The sequence below is a fragment of the Castor canadensis genome, chromosome X (genome assembly GCF_047511655.1).
Source record: "Castor canadensis chromosome X, mCasCan1.hap1v2, whole genome shotgun sequence".
Lineage (NCBI taxonomy): Eukaryota > Metazoa > Chordata > Mammalia > Rodentia > Castoridae > Castor > Castor canadensis.
Genome location: NC_133405.1, coordinates 44,501,582 through 44,517,142, shown reverse-complemented (window position 1 = coordinate 44,517,142; position 15,561 = coordinate 44,501,582). Strand labels below are relative to the sequence as shown.

At 47.4% G+C, this 15,561-nt stretch overlaps 1 protein-coding gene across 7 annotated transcripts in view; it reads left to right on the top strand.

Moving 5' to 3' along the window:
* The window catches only part of Tmem164 (transmembrane protein 164), a 157,403-nt gene extending 142,324 nt beyond the window's left edge, over positions 1-15,079 (top strand). For all 7 annotated transcript variants that reach the window (XM_074063172.1, XM_074063169.1, XM_074063168.1 and 4 more), the window contains 2 exons: positions 8,691-8,791; positions 10,507-15,079. In XM_074063172.1, the coding sequence (XP_073919273.1) occupies positions 8,691-8,791; positions 10,507-10,713 (308 nt within the window). In that variant the 3' untranslated portion in view covers positions 10,714-15,079. The remainder of the gene's footprint in view (positions 1-8,690; positions 8,792-10,506) is intronic.
* Positions 15,080-15,561: the final 482 nt, after the last annotated feature.

Genomic DNA, 15,561 nt, shown 5'->3' with positions numbered 1-15,561 from the left:
TCTTTTTTTTGATGATGTCCCATTGGCCAAAGCAAGTCACATGGCAGGGCTTTGTGGGTCACATGCCAAATCCATATGGGAGAGAAACATATAAGGGTATGGAGTCTGGGAAGGTATGAGTCCCTGGGAGCTTTTAATATAGTAATCTGCCACAGGAGCCAAGATCAGAAGTTTGATTTCAGGTTGAGATCCCCACTAGATATCAAGTGTAGGGTGTGAGGTCGGTGAGCCTGGAGGTCAGGGCAGAGGTCCAGGCTGAGATGTAAATTTTGGAGTCACCACCATGTGTCAAAAACCATGAGATTAGATAAAGTCAACTATGGAATGAAAGTAGATAGAGAAAAGCTCCAGTTCTGCAGCCTGATCCTTTCTGTCGTTTAGAGGCCAGGGCCACAGGAGAGGAACCAGTAAAGGAGGCTGAGAAGAAGCAGGAGGAGAACTGAAAAAGCAGTATCCCAGAAATCAAGTGACAGATGTTCCAAGAAAGAAAGATGCATAGGATGAGGCCTAAGAACTAGTCATTGAATTTATCAATGAAAAAGCCATTTGTGACCTTGATGGGAGCTGTTTTGATGAAGGGAAGGAAACCTAGTAAGAATGGGTTTAGGAGAGAACAGGAAGAGAAGAATTGTGCAAAAAAAGAGAATAGACCAGTCCTATCCAACAAAAATAGGTGAGCCATGTACGTAATTTCAGATGTTCCAGAATCATACTAAAAATAGGTAAGACAAGTGAAAATTCATTTTAGTAATATACCTTATTTAACCCAGTGTGTCCAAAATATCATCCATCTAATATAACCAATATGAAAGTATTACTGGGATGTATTTTACAGCAACAGCACATCTCAATTCAAACTAGCTACATTTGAAGCATTGAATGGTGAAATGTGACTGGTAGCTATGGTGTAGCTGTACCACACAGGTGTAGATAATTCTTTCAAGGAGTTTTGCTGTAAAAGGGAGCGGAGCTATGAACAGTGCCTGGAGGCAGAAGTGAAGTCAAGTGTTTGTTTTCAAATGGGAGCAATTGCAGTAGATTTAGTTTACATGCCATTGGAAATAATCCAGCAGAGAAGAGGAGGTTGTTGATCTAAGAGGAGGAGAAACAGTGGCTAGAGTGGCATGGTTGAGTAGTGGAGAAGGGATAGCATCTGGGAACGGAAGGGAAGGCTGATATTGATTGGGACCCTGGGCAGTTCATCCGTGGCCACGGGGATGAAGGCAGAGCAAATTGGGCACCTACTGATGCAGATAGATGGTTAAATGTGATCGTGACAACTCAGGGAAGTTTTGGTCTGATTCCTTTTTTCTCAGTGAAGCAGGAAGCAGAAGCAGGGTCATCTGAGAGTGAGACTGAGACAGAAGTATTAAAGGTTTGAAGAGAGAGAAGATATTAAATTGTGGCCTAGGAGAGTGAGAGAGTGAATGGACCGAGAAAGTATAGTATGATTGCCTGGCAACATGAAAAGTGCACTTGAGGTTTGTGCTCACGAATTTGATGTGAGAACAGTCAGTGCTGTTGTTTTTCTGTAGCCAAGTACAGCTGTGTATGGATAAGCAAAGGCGAAGAAGAGAGTGAGATTTACAGAGTACAATAATAAGGGGAACAATAGAGACAAAGGTGTCTGCAAGAGATAATTAGAATGATCGGCCATGGAACTGAAGGTGGGAGGGGGGAGCCATGAGGGCCAGCAGAAGGACCAGTGGATCACAGGTTCCTGTGCTGTCAAAGAACTGTTGGGAATCAAGTTTGAGGGAGTTAGCAGGAAAGACAGTAATGGTGGTTGAAGAGGAAATGCTTGACTTTCAGATTAGGAAGGTGCTACGCCTATTTCTGATAAAGTCTCAGGCATGATGATGACATTGAATGGCTGAGGTGTGGTAAGGGGACATGATCATGGAGGGGAGGAGACCAAGGAATTGAGAGACCAGGATCCAGAAAGTTCCATCTAGGCACATGTAAGAATTATCAAGAAATATGACAGGAATGGCTTTTGGAGAGAGTGGTAACAAGGCAGACACTAATATTTTCAAAGCATGAGGAACATGACTCATACATCTGTAGATCCCTCTGGAAGGAAGGATGGCAGGTGCACAGTGTGGTAGTTGTGGGGTATTTGAAAGAGGGATCTGGAAACAGCAATGAAAAGAAAGAAGGTATGTACTGCTCGTAATGGTGGCCAAAGGATTTACCTAAGGAGTACATAAGAGGGCACCAGATTCAGCAGATACCTTGTGGGGAGAGGCTCACTGGGGAAGAACAAAAGATCAATGAAGGGGACATTCAGAGAAGAGATTGAAAATGTAGGGGATTTGGCTAGTCATATCTCTGTGACTTTGTATCTCATCCCTTTGCCCTAGAATTCCTTTCCTTACCATGTACACCTGGAAAAGTTTATCTTTCATGGCTCAGATTCTGCATTGCTGCTTTCCTGAAATTTCTATAGCAAAGAACACCAGCAATCGGCATATTGCCGAAAGCCCATGGAAGCGTTTATTTTGACTTTGCTATACCCCTTTAGGGAAGTATGTCCCCACAGGAATGTTTCATGGTGATGGAAATGTTCTTGCTGCACTGTCCAATATGGTAGCCACTAAGCACACATGACTCTTGAGCACTTGAAATGTGACTACTATGAGTAAGGAAGCAAATCTTTAATTTTATTTAATTTTAACTCATTTAAATGTAAATTGCTACATGTGACTAATGGCTACCTTATTTATTGGTTGGTGCCAGTAATACAGCATTTAGCATTATCAATCTTTTCCTTCTCGAAACACGTTCTTTCAGCTTCTAGAACACCCCTCTCCTAGTTCTGTGGCCATCTCTAATTTTGTTGTCAATCTTGCCTTCTCACGAATCTTCCTCCTTCTGCCAGCCACCTAACTGTTGCTGTTTTGTGGACCCCAGTCCTTGGTCCTTCCATCTCATTTTATGGACTCTTCCTTGTTGAGCTCATCCACACTCCCAGCTGTCTTTCCAGTCCATCTCCCTCTCCTAAGCTCTAGACTGGACATCCACAGTCTAATGACCCCTACGTGCATTCAACGACAGTGTGACCCAACCTGAACTCATCTCCTCTCCAAATTAACTACTTTCAGTTCCTAAAGTCGTAGACCTGGAAGTCAGCCTACATGGGTTCTTCATGTCTGGCAAGTTGCCAACTCCTCTGTCACCACAGCAGTGTTGAGTCCACCTTCGTGCCCATTTCCCTCCAGCCCATTGTCCACACTTCTGTTTCATCCACCAGATGAATCAGAAATCTGACCTTTTCCCTCTCCTGTTGAAAACATTACAGTGGCTTCTCATTGAGAAGAAGATAAAGACCAAATACCTTGGCATGGAACTGACCCGGTCCTTGTTTGTACATCTTGCTGGCTTCATCTGCTGACACATGGCCCCTTTCACAGAGTCTTGTGTCTTCCAGAACTGCACACAAACAGCATGCCATCTATTTGACATCTCCATGACCTTTTCATAGACTGTGCCCTCTGCCTGGAATGTTCCTTTCTCCCTTCAGGCCTTTACCCCAACTCTCTTTATTCTTCAACTCTCACTGCTACTATCACCTTCTCTGGTTGCCCTTCCTCAGTGTCCAAGATGCTGACTGCGCTTACCTTACACACCAGCTCTACCTTGCTTGTAAACTGCAGGGTGACCAATGGCAGGGACTAGTCTAGACTCTGTATCCCCATGGCCTCCCATGGTCTGACAACCATCGTAGATGTTGAATGAGTGGGTGGCATGAGTAAGTGAATGAGTCAAAGGAAGCAGGAAGAAAAGGGGAGAATTGGATGCCGCATGGCAGAGTCTCATGTCCTTGGTGTAAACCTTCCTGGGTTGGAGTATAGGATGGGAACAAGGTCCCTTGGGAAACCTCTGGAGAGTGATCTTTGCTGCTACTGGTAGGATAGCCTTGTTTTCTGGCATTCCTCATTGATTTCTGGGAGAAATTGATTTTAGAGAAAGCTATTATCTTGGTTTCCCCCTACCTTTAGAGATGATGTGATTCTATTTTCCTGGGATAGAAGATGCTAGCAGAAAATGTCACATTTTTTTCTTAAAGTGGAACAAAAAGTTTTATGTGTTTAATTTTTCTGCAAGTGCTTAAATTTCTATTTTCCTTTAGAAGGAAACTGGTTTTTCACTAGGATTCTCCCAAGGGCTACATTCAGGTATCTAGCAAAGAGAATGATCTGGGTTTGCATACAATTTGTATACATCCACATCTAAGGGGTTATCTGTATTCAGGGTGCTTGCTTTCCATTTTTGCTTTTCAAAGAAATTGAATATTTGATCATGCTTGCAATGAAAAGAACCAGCACCAGTGACAGGGCAGTGGAAGCCATAATCAAAGTCCCCCTTCATTGAGAAGGAAACCTCTTCCCCATTTTCCCCCTCCTCTTCCCATCTTGGTAAGATTTTAGATGGCTATGGTTACCATGATTAAAAAAAAAATAGCAGCTGCCATCTCAACGCCAGACGAGCTGCCATCTCTGCTTTTTTACATCTCTCTTATTCCACTCCTCAGCCCTGAAAGGTGGATGCTACCTCCAGTCTACATGCAGGAAAATGGGTTTAGAGAGGCAGCATGATTTGTCCAAGGTTCTTCCTGTAGGTAGTGGCAGAGCGAGAACCCAAGGCCAAGGCTGTTGGACCCCTAGGCCTTTATTGTTAAGCCACTAAGTTGTATTTTCTTTCATCTCCATACTGCATCATATCCTGAAGCAGTTTACACTTGCTACCACTAGCTGGGGACTGAATTCTTTACACACATACATAGTTTGGTTGTCATTTGAATGGCAGAGAACTATTGCACAATACCGAGGTACCATAATTTACTTAACTTATCTCCCCATTTGGTTTGTTTCCAGCTTCTCAATATTATAGATAGCACAGATATACATATCTTTGTGCAAATAAGAGTGATTTATTATTTTTAAAGATATTGGGTGGTAGTCATCAAAATAATTGGGCCAAATGGTTATACTTTTATCCCAGAAGTCTGTGCCATTTATTTACCGAAAAACACATAGATTGTTTTTGAGTGATTACTGTATACCAGGTGCTGGAGTTGAAGAGGAGATTCAGAAAGAGCTCCTCTCTCAGCAAGCTTTCAGTCCCATGTGTGGCTGATGAAGCAACACAGAAAGGATGGAGCAAACATGGGCTTTGGGCAAGGGACAGTGAGAGTGCTGATGTCTCCTGGTAGTATCTAAGTGTTCTTTTTCCCTTGGCATGGAGCATGACAGGGTCAGGGGCTGCAGGGAGGAGCACAGTGAGGCGCAGGCTGCCCTGCACTCGAATGCTCCCCCACCCTCCCCAGAATTATGGCTGCCTTAGCTAGCTGCCTCCTAGCTGAGGACACCATCCCCACAGCAGACCCTCAGGTCCTTTCCTGAAGCCACCACCTGGCCACCAGGCCTGTCACTGCTAGCCAGCTGCCACTAGGGGGAGTCCAGCAGAGGCTGGAGGGAAGGAAGGGACACTTGGGGAACACAGCTTCGACTCTAGCAGTGGGATGTGTGGCAGCCTGAGCTCCTGTCAGCCTTCCAGGCCCTCTCTTCCCCTGTGTGTCCCAGGAGCCAGGGTGACAACAGAGTGCTCAGGTCACACTCACTCAGCAGGCAGGCAAGTGCACACACCCTAAGTGTATTGCTCAATGCATTTTCACAAACCAAGCTCTGTGCTAGAGAGCAGGCAGACAAGGAAAGAGACAATTCAACTTACAGATCTGCTCAAGTGGCAACAGGAGCGTTGAGCAGTAATTCCCTTAACGGTGTCTTAGAGTCCATTTCTCCAGAACTCTGCTTTCACAGCTTTGGCTGTGACACTGCTCCTCTCTCATCCTCAGTTTCTCCATGAATAAAATGGAGAGATGTGATCTATGTCCTCAGAGCACATTCTGACTCAGATGTTCTGTGAGCTTGCCTCTTGTTCCTAGAGCAAGGCTGAGCTCCCATAGAAGACCCCCCTGGCTTCAGTCACCCCATCTCATTCCTCTTCTCCTGTCTACTCTCGCTATTTACACTGTGTTCCTTGGTATTCTGCCTCTAGCTTTCTTCCTCTCTCAGTGTAAATATGTTCCTGTGACTTGGTTTACCACTTTGTGCTGATATCACTTACATCTGAAGGTACACCTCATCCCCTTTACTGACTATAATCAGCATTTGTTAAATCCCAGATACAGTACTATACTATGATATATTATCTTATCCAACCAACCATCCTGCGAATTAGGCAGTGCTGTTCCATTTTGCAGGTGAGTAAAACTGTATTTAAGAGATACTGCGATTTGCCCAAGGCCCTGGAGTTAATAGGTGATGGAGCCAGGATTTCAAAACTTCTACCTGCTGGGTTCCAGTATCCACAGTGTGACTCAACACATTCTATGTCCTAGAATACATCCAGCCACCAAAGAGACGTTTCCACACGAATATTCTACAGACACAAATGCCTCCATTTCAACATGTCTAAAATGGACCTCATCATTTTCTTATCTTCTACTCCTATCTGTCTTTATTTCTCTTCTCCACCATCATAAATGGCATAGGCAACCCAGTGAGGGCCAAGCTAGAGCCCCAGGAGTCTCTATAATTCCTCTGTTCCAGTCTTGCACCATGCCTTGGTGATTTTCTCCTCTCTTCCTTCTCAGGCCCCACTGCTCTTGCCTTCAGAAGCCATCCTGTTCTCTTCAAGTTCCTGCAGCCATCTTCTTGCCAGCACCCTGCCTTGACATCTCTCTGCCTCCAGCCATCCCCTTGCACATTGATCAGGGCAATCTTGCCACAAGCACATGTGTGAGTCCAGTGCTCGCCTGCTCAATCCTCTTGCTGCCTTCAGTGACTCTACAGCAGAGCTCAAAGCTGGCCACCCAAGGGTTGAAATCCATCCAGAAAACATGTTTTGTTTGGTCTGTTGAGCATTCTTAAAACATTTGGAATTTGTTGCCAACATTTAAAAATCAGGAAATTCCACATAAAGGTTCATATTTCTGGCTTCTTTTGCCAAATAGCAAAGTAAAGCTCGACGACAACAAAACAGGCACCACTTGGCCTATATCCTTGCAGGGCAATGATTAATGGAGCTGAGTAGTAGTGGTTGCTCTCTTTATAATCAGGGGTGTGAGCTTTCTCATTTGCTAGTCTCTAGCACACACTAGTATCTCTTAGACCCTGGTCCTGCCCCTGTTTTCCATTACCAGTTGAGACTTGAGGCATTTGAGCTCATGACCTGCCTGCAGTGCACTAAGCCCAAAGCCCTTAACATGGCTCCTCAGGGATTATATCTGGGGCAGGCAAGCCCTGCCCACCTCTGAGTCTTACCCCTGCTCATTGGCCCCATTACACTCTCCCCTGTTGCCCCACTGAACTCGTACTTGTATTTCTCTGAATTACCTCACTTATGTCTGCCTCTGTGCAGGCTGCTGCCTCGGAAGGTGTAGGCCCCTCCAGAAGTTCCATTTGTCCTTCAGAACTCTGCTCCAGTGTTCTCTCTACCAATGAGCATCCCTTGCCTGTCTCCACCACCGACCTGAGTTTTGTCTTCCTGTAACAGGCACCACAGAGCTCAGTCATTTCCCAGCCCCACCATGTTGTATTTGTTGGCTATGCGTCTAGACAACAGGGAATTTATCTTCCTAGAATATACAAGGTACCTAACAACTGTAATATGCATGGGTAAATCAAAGACACACTGACCTGGGAAGATACTAATCTATGATATCATGTCATCCCTTCTTCCTTGGGATAGGGTGGTTCCAGGTCCCTTTCACTGTCAAATACTCATTTCAAGTCCCTATTCACAGTGATACCTGCAGCATCCCATAAACCTTGGCCCTGCTCTGCAGGCCTACTGAGATGGTGGTTCCCAATGGTGTTCCTGGGGGAAGGAGTTGTTCAGTAGTTGGAAAATAGCACACTGTTGGATCTTACGTTGTTCACTTCTTGGAGATTTAAAGGTTATAAAGAGAGCCTCACTCATCAACCACTCCTACTGTGCCAGGCCCTGGTGGTACTGCTATCCCCATTTTACAGGCAAGTGAACTGAGATTTAGGGAGTTTGAACAACTTTTCCAGGCTTATTTATATAGCCAGCAAGTGGTAGAGTCAAACTTTGAACCCAAATCTGTCTTACTTCAAAGGTAAGATTCTCAACCACCATGTCATACTTCCTCAACGTCACTTCTCCTTAGAACCACGAGGAAGTAAATGTAGAAATGAAGACTATACAATTATATATACAGTAAGATTCCAAGTATTAATTTAAAAAAGAAAGAAAGGAAAATTCCGAGACATAAAGACAAACAACCAAAGAAGCACACCCATGTGTTAGGAAGGGCTGTACCCTATAGTAGTAGAGTGCTGTGCAGCGGATGTTTTTCTTCTTTTCCTCTCTTTTTTTTTCTGCTCTTTAACATTCTAAATTACCTTTAGTGGGCATGTATCTTTTATGATAAAAAACAAAACTCCTCTCTTGGCCCAGCATTGAGTGCAGAACAGGGGTCAGGAAAGGGCTACCATGCATACCTAGCTAAGCAGCAAGGCTCTCTGACAAGTAGCTGTCACTGATGAGTGACAAGAGGCAATGAACAGGCTGCAGCCGTGACCTCAGCACTTGCACCCATGTGGGCAAAGGAGAAGTGGGTCACCGTTCCTCCTGTCTCACCATCTCCTGTCTTCTTCCAGGTGCATACACCCCAGAGCCCCTTAGCAGTTTCCGATGGGCTCTTCTTTCAACTGGCATCATGTTCTTTTACCACTTCAGCATCCTGCAGATCATCGGCTTGGTAAGTTTGGTTACAGCCCCTTCTTTCCCCTCTGTTTGGAGTTCTCCATAAATCTTGATAATCCTGGTTGGCGCTGGAGTATCATTTTGTTTTGAAAATACAAGATACTAAAGGCCAGGGTGTCAGATTGTTGTGTCTGGGATGCTGATTTATGATCCACAGCCTTGGGCTCTCCAGAGTGTTCTGAATCCTTCAGCAATGGCTGTTCTTTCATCCCTGAGGAGGCAAGGATGCCCTTCAGTCATGGCCACTTGGGTCTGAAACAGTGAGCTGCAACTGGGCAGTGGTTTGCGTGGACTTCATGGGGAGGCAGGACCTTAACCCTGGCTGTGGACTTAGGGGAGACCTCTCACCTTGAGTCCATTCTGGGCCTGCTGTCAGGTCAATTTTGCAGGTCCTGCAGTGAGCTGTGTGGCCAGTAGAAGTGTGGTATTGGGAACCCCTGTGGCATTCTGTGGTGTTCAGAACTGCCTTGAGCATGGGGAATGGTTGGACTCAGTAGTTGAGTTATCCAGAGCCCAAATCCGCCGATATTGCAAGGGTGTACATCAGTGGCAAAGTGAGTAGGAAGAGCTAAGGGCTGGGGTTGGGGGTCAGGAGACCCAAGTTCAAGTCCTGGCTCTGCCATTGCTCTGAGTGGGTCAGCTGCCTCTGAAGGGCAGTTTTCAACCTTACTGTAACATGGTATAAAAGCCCAGCTTCCCCAAGGGGTGAAGACTTGTCTTTAATACGAATAGGCTTGAAGGGCTTTGGGAAGCAGGTATCGTGGCCATCCTTGGGGCAAGAGTGGCATGTCTGTTTTTGTGTGGATGGCATTAATGTAGCATCAGCCATGTGGAGCCTTGCGTGACCTTGCATCACTAGGGCATTTAACTGATGTCCCCAGCACCTTTGTGGAAGCAGTCACTTTCTTTTCCTCACCCTGGTCAACAGCTCTGCTCTGGTTGGCCAGAGGTAGTCTGAGTTCCTTGCCAATAGTGCAAATGCTTCCTGTGCCGGTGGGAGGACTCAGTACAATTATGACTTGCACACCCCTCTATACCTCTCGCTGTGCCTCACTGATATCCTGGATTCCAGAATTGTCGGTAGGCCTATGTCACCATACATGCCATGCTGTGACCATGCCTCCCACAGGGAAGGCTCCACTCACTCCACTGCTCACCATAACCCCCCCATCCATCTTTCATATCTTTCATGAGTCCATTTATGTGCCACCTCCCTCATGAAGTCTTCTCCAAGGGCTCAGTCCCCATTCTGTACCTCAGGTCTGCTCCTCAGACCTCCTTGTGGCATGAAAAGCTGAGTGGACACCATCTGGTTTGAGGTCAGGTGCAGTAAACGATCACCCCCACTTGATGCATTGCTGGTATGTGGAGGCAGGGACCATACTGTTAACTGCTCTTTTATCCCATAATGTCTCTCCAGGGACTAGGTACGTAGTAGACACTTAGCAATGACAAAGAGCTCTGGGCTCAACCGGAAAGCAAGACTGAGCAAAACCAGTTTTTCCACTGAACAGCCCACCCATCACTTCCAAAAGACTCTGGCCTCAACTCACTCAGAAAAACCTAGGGCAGAGAAATCCCTATGAACAGGTGGGGATTGGTCAATCCCTCCTTGTCTCTTCCCCCGTTAGGTGGAGTTGGCTGAACTGGCAGAAGCCAGAGAAAGCCTAAGGATGGCGAACGCTCACTCTACCTCCCTTGTCCCTGCAGGTCACCGAGGTGAATTTGAACAACATGCTGTGTCCGGCCATCTCAGACCCATTCTACGGCCCCTGGTATCGCATCTGGGCCTCGGGACACCAGACTCTCATGACCATGACCCACGGGAAGCTGGTCATCCTGTTCTCATACATGGCTGGGCCCTTGTGTAAATATCTGCTGGATTTGCTCCGGCTTCCAGCCAAGAAAATAGACTGAAGGTGCTTTTTTTTTTTTTTTCTCCCCAAGGAAGCAAGTCCTGACTTGACTTGGAGAAAACCCAATTCTTGATGAAATCATGGGAGAGGGCAGTAGAATGTTTGGTGTATTTCTTTTTTCCTCTTTCCTGTCCCTTTCTTCTACCATCCTTCCTTCCACCGCGCTTCCTTCCCCAGCTCCTCCCCTCAGGATGTCTCCTTGCACCCGGCGCATGGTGCTGGAGGCTGGATCTTCTCTCCCCTTGGCTCTGTCTCCCTGCTCCGCTCCGAGTAGCCTTACATGGGGAGATGGTAGTCGTGGCTCCCTCGCTCTGCTTGTTGGTGCTTTTAACAACAGCTGGTTGAGGAGACAGGGAACAACAAGCAGTAGTTCTTCCAGCATCCCAGCAATGAGATCAGTTTGTGTTTCATTGCTGCACTGCCAGGGACCTCCAGGCTCATGCTAGGATCCCCTTTTGTCTCCAGCACAGTCCCCACCACAAGGAGCCTGAGGCCTTGTTTCTATACCAGCAGCAAGCCAAGGGATTTCCCAGCTCATGGCCAAAACAGATTCTTCCCACTGGTGTCCCATGACTCAAAGCAGGGAGCCACCCAGCCACTCCCCCCAGGATGCTGACTGACTAGGATGGGAGGTATGAGAGCACCACACAGCCCAAGGGTGATATTCCATTGAGGGGGTTGGAGATCTGTTGCCATGGTGAATCCAAAGCGAAGAGAGTGAAAAAACACACAGTACCAGGCAGGACCCTGAAAACTCTGCCCATGAAAGCTGAGAACCGACACTTATCCCTATCAGAAGTGAGCATAGAAATGGACATTAATCAAACAAGTGGTAACTTGAGAAAGCTGTGATGAGAATCTGCTCCACGTTCATGTTGATCATAGGCACCGTCCTAATCGCAAGTGCCCGTCCACGTGTCTTTGTTCTCTCTGTCTTTCTGTCTCTGAGGCAGCTTCGAGGAAGAATGAGCTGGAAGTGGGGCTTGGGCTTCTTTTGCCTTTTGTTTTGTTGTGTGTTTTTGGATATTTGTGTTGGGAAGCCCTTGATCAGGGCTCATTTCCAGAAGGTTCTATGGACCATTTCTGGGATTTAGAAGGTAGGGCCACTCTCTGGTTTAGGAGGCTGTAGCTCTTGTCAGTGCTTTTTCCCTAGGGCCAAGTTTCTTCAGTGCAGCCAGACTCAGTGCTGAATTGTTCAACATGGATGGGGAGCAGGGATACCACATGCTTCTAACCTTGCCTTCTTCTAAAGCCCACATCTAGGTTGAAAGGGCACTGCCAAGGGATTGGGACCCCATAAGTAGAGGGGTGGAGGTTCAAGTGCTGTGGAAGGAGGAGCTTTTGTTGAAAGATTTGTGCTTAATCATGCATGGCCCTCAAGAAGTGGGGTAGTGGCTGGATGGTTGCTGGCTTCTTGTTGGCTTCTACTAGGAACGGATATGCTTAAGAACAGAAAATCTCATTTGGTGACCACCCTGTTGCCCTAGACAAGGTCCAGCATTAGGCCTAGGTTGAGCTTTGGTGGTCAGTGGCCAGGATTTTAGCAATGGGCCCACAGGAAGCGCAGCCACACGAGAGATTCCAAGTGAGTGGAGAACCAGGGAGGCAGCTCTAGGAGGGACTGCTCTTTGGCTGAGGCCTGCCGGAATTGAGGCAGTGAACTCAAGGGCATGGAGAACAGAAAGGGAGAACATTCGCTGCACTGCCCTTGTTCCCTTGGAGCTCCTGGGGCCATGGCACTTTCATTTTCTGCTTTCCTTGAGGACTGGGCCAAGCTTTTCTTGGTGCCTCTCACCCGAAGGCTGCTGCCAGAGGAGGTGCCTCTTGAGTGGTTGGATTCGGCCTGCCCACCATCAAGCTGCTGCCTGTAGGAGGGGCCAAGAGGAAATGTGTCAGTCCTCAGTGCCCTGTGCCTATTTACAGAAGGAGGGGGTAGAAGGAGAGGGTAGAAGGAGGTCATGGAAGGAGCCCCTGGGGCTCTGGCCTGGCCCCTACCAAAACATGAAGCAGTGCATCTATGCCTCAGCTAGGGACCAGATCCAGAATGCCATAGCAGTAGGAGTGTAAGCTCTCTCTTCCTCCCCATCTCTGTTGTATGGCACAGACTGCCAGTCATCTTGGGCTTTCCCACATAGGCATGCCTCCACAATCTTGTCTCTGCCCTGGCTACAGTTCAGGACGTCATGCTGGCAGGCACTTTCTGGTGCTCAGAAGGAGAGAAGAAATCGAAAGCCACATGGCCTGGCGAGAATCAGACACACCTGTCAAGGAAGGGGGGTAAGAGAAGGGTGATGTGAGAGCCAAGTTGGCTCCTAAACGAGAAGGCCAAAGGAACAGATAGTGGACCCCTTCCCCAGGCTCCAACAGGAGTCCTGGCCTGGATTTAGGGATACTGGGGAGCAGTGGCCATCTGAACTGCTCTGTGTCTCTCTCTCACCTTGGGCCAAGTGCACATGGAGAGAGGCAATCTGGCCACAACTACAGCAGTCTGCCTCTATAGACTGTGGCCCCTATACCTATCCAACAGCCAGCCTGCTACTACCCTGGTAAGCAAGCAAGAGAGAAGCTAACGTTTGTACATCCAGGGACCAGTGGGCTCTGGCTTCCCACCTCTTCCTCAGGGCTTTCCCGTCAGTGCCAAGGCTGTTCCCTAACCATCCTGGCCAAGTTTCCGTCTGCCTTCTGCCAGTGTGTGGGAGCTCTCTCTCTCTCTCTCTCTCTCTCTCTCTCTCTCTCTCTCTCTGTGTGTGTGTGTGTGTGTGTGTGTGTGAGGGTGTTCGTAGAATTGGCCAGTTTCCTTTCATATAGCCTCAGGAAGGGAAAAGAGCGCTCACTTAAGGCCCCAGGCAGCCTTGGTCAAGGAGCTGGGCCAATGAGAATAGTTTTCTGAAGTGGCCAACTCATGGCAGAGACTCTCTTCATGCCTGCTTAAGGTTCTCCTCACCCCCGGTATTTGGTTTTGTACACCTGAGACCTGGCCCACTTTCCTCTCAGAGGCATAGCATGCCTGTGAGGGCGCCAAAGAATTCTAAAGCCACAAACTCCATCTCTCCACGCCAGCGTTCTCTCTTTCTGTGGACTTCTTAGCACATCACAGGCTGTCTGCAGACTCATTGGGCCACGTGGGGTCCTTTGCACACTGTACCGTACAGTAGCTCAGCCTGGCTGTCAGACCATATCTTTTGCTGTAGGCTTCAATGTGTGTAGTCATTGATGTTTTAGTGTTTTGTGTTGTGGTCACACTCCCCAGATAGCAGGGTGTCAGCAGGCCTCTGGGCACTGGAATTGAGGCCATTCAGTACCCCAGGCGTGGTGACCTGGGCATTCAGAAGGTGGCAAAAGGACCCTTTCTCCCCCTCCTTCTGCCAAAAAGACTTGCCTGGGTTTATGGTCATTGATCTGTTGTCACCCATCCTGTTTGAAAGAGGGAGTTTCTTAATGGTTTCTATTGTAAGGGAGGTCTGGGAGGAGAAAAAGGGCCATGTGGGCACTAAGACAAGACTCTGGTGTTCGTTTTCAGCCGTTTCGAGCAAGGGCTTAGACCGGAAAGGGGCCTCCCTGCTGCTGCCTTGCCCTTGATGAGGCAGCAGTCCACGAGAGGAGTCAGTCTTCCTCTTGCATATATAGAATGGGCCAATTTGTGCTCAGGAAAACCCAGTCGCTTACTGTTGCCCTTGTCTGGGACACTTTTGTACACTGGTTTGCTAGTCATGGCACTAAACTTAAGACAACCTTCCCCCATGAAAAACAAACAAACAAAACAAAAGTCATTTCAAGCAGAGATGTTGTTTTGGAAACTCTTGCTTTCTTTTGGTGTCAATGTTGTATTTGATTTTAAAGAATTCTTCATTTCCATTGGTGTAACTGTAACGAAGAGAATCAGGCCGATGTGTAATTATTTCTGCTGGGACATTGGCAATGCCTCTGTCCCTCTTTCCTGCCTTGAGTCCTTCCTTGTTCCCAAGCTGGGATTACTGTACACTGGGCTGATCTCTCCCATTTCTTCACCCCACACACACAGTGGCCCCCTTCAGAACCAGTCTCGAATCCCCCTCTACCTAGCAAGATGAGCCTCTTTGTCAGACTGGTTCTTGGGTGCTCTGTGCCCACTTCCTCCTCCCCTGTTTGCTCACCTCTTTGGGTGTTTTATAATGTGTTTTCTCTGTTTTGTAAAACCTTTTGATTGTACCAAAGTGGTCTCTGCGGTCACCTTTGGCAATAAATGGTCCTTAATTTGTGTACTTAGCGTTCTGATTTTAGTCTCAGGTGTTTGTTTTTTGAAGATTCATGAATGAAAAGAAACCCTCACCTTGAGACTATTGTTGCAATGTTGTCTCCATTCACTGTTATTAAAAGATTTATGAAAACCCAGGAGTCCTGACCTTGCTTCCCAGAACCCTCTCAGAAGCCCTCTACTTTGAAAAGTAGACAAAAGGAGTTGTTTGTTGGGCTTGTACACCATGGAGGACCCCCAAACTTAGTCCTGGAAGCAATATGGCTGCATGGCCTTGAATTCCCACTCACTGCCTACTTCCACGAAGGCTGCCAGAAACCCAACAGGCCATTTGCTGTGTGCTCTGAGCCCCACAGTGTGCTGGGCCAAGTTGATGACTGAGGTTGAGAAGGCAACTTTAAAACTAAACGTGTTGCTTTTAGGCCCACAGCCATCAAGCGTCCTCCACGTCAGCAGCGCTCAGCATAGGCCTGTGCCCAGCAGGGTTCGGATGTCCCACGGGAGAAGTGAGCAAGGTAACCTTGCCCTCTGAAGGCTAAGGCTACCCACTGGGACCTACTGCCCTTACACCACACAGAAGCCCCGCTCCATCTTTTGCCAGTACTACTGCTTCTA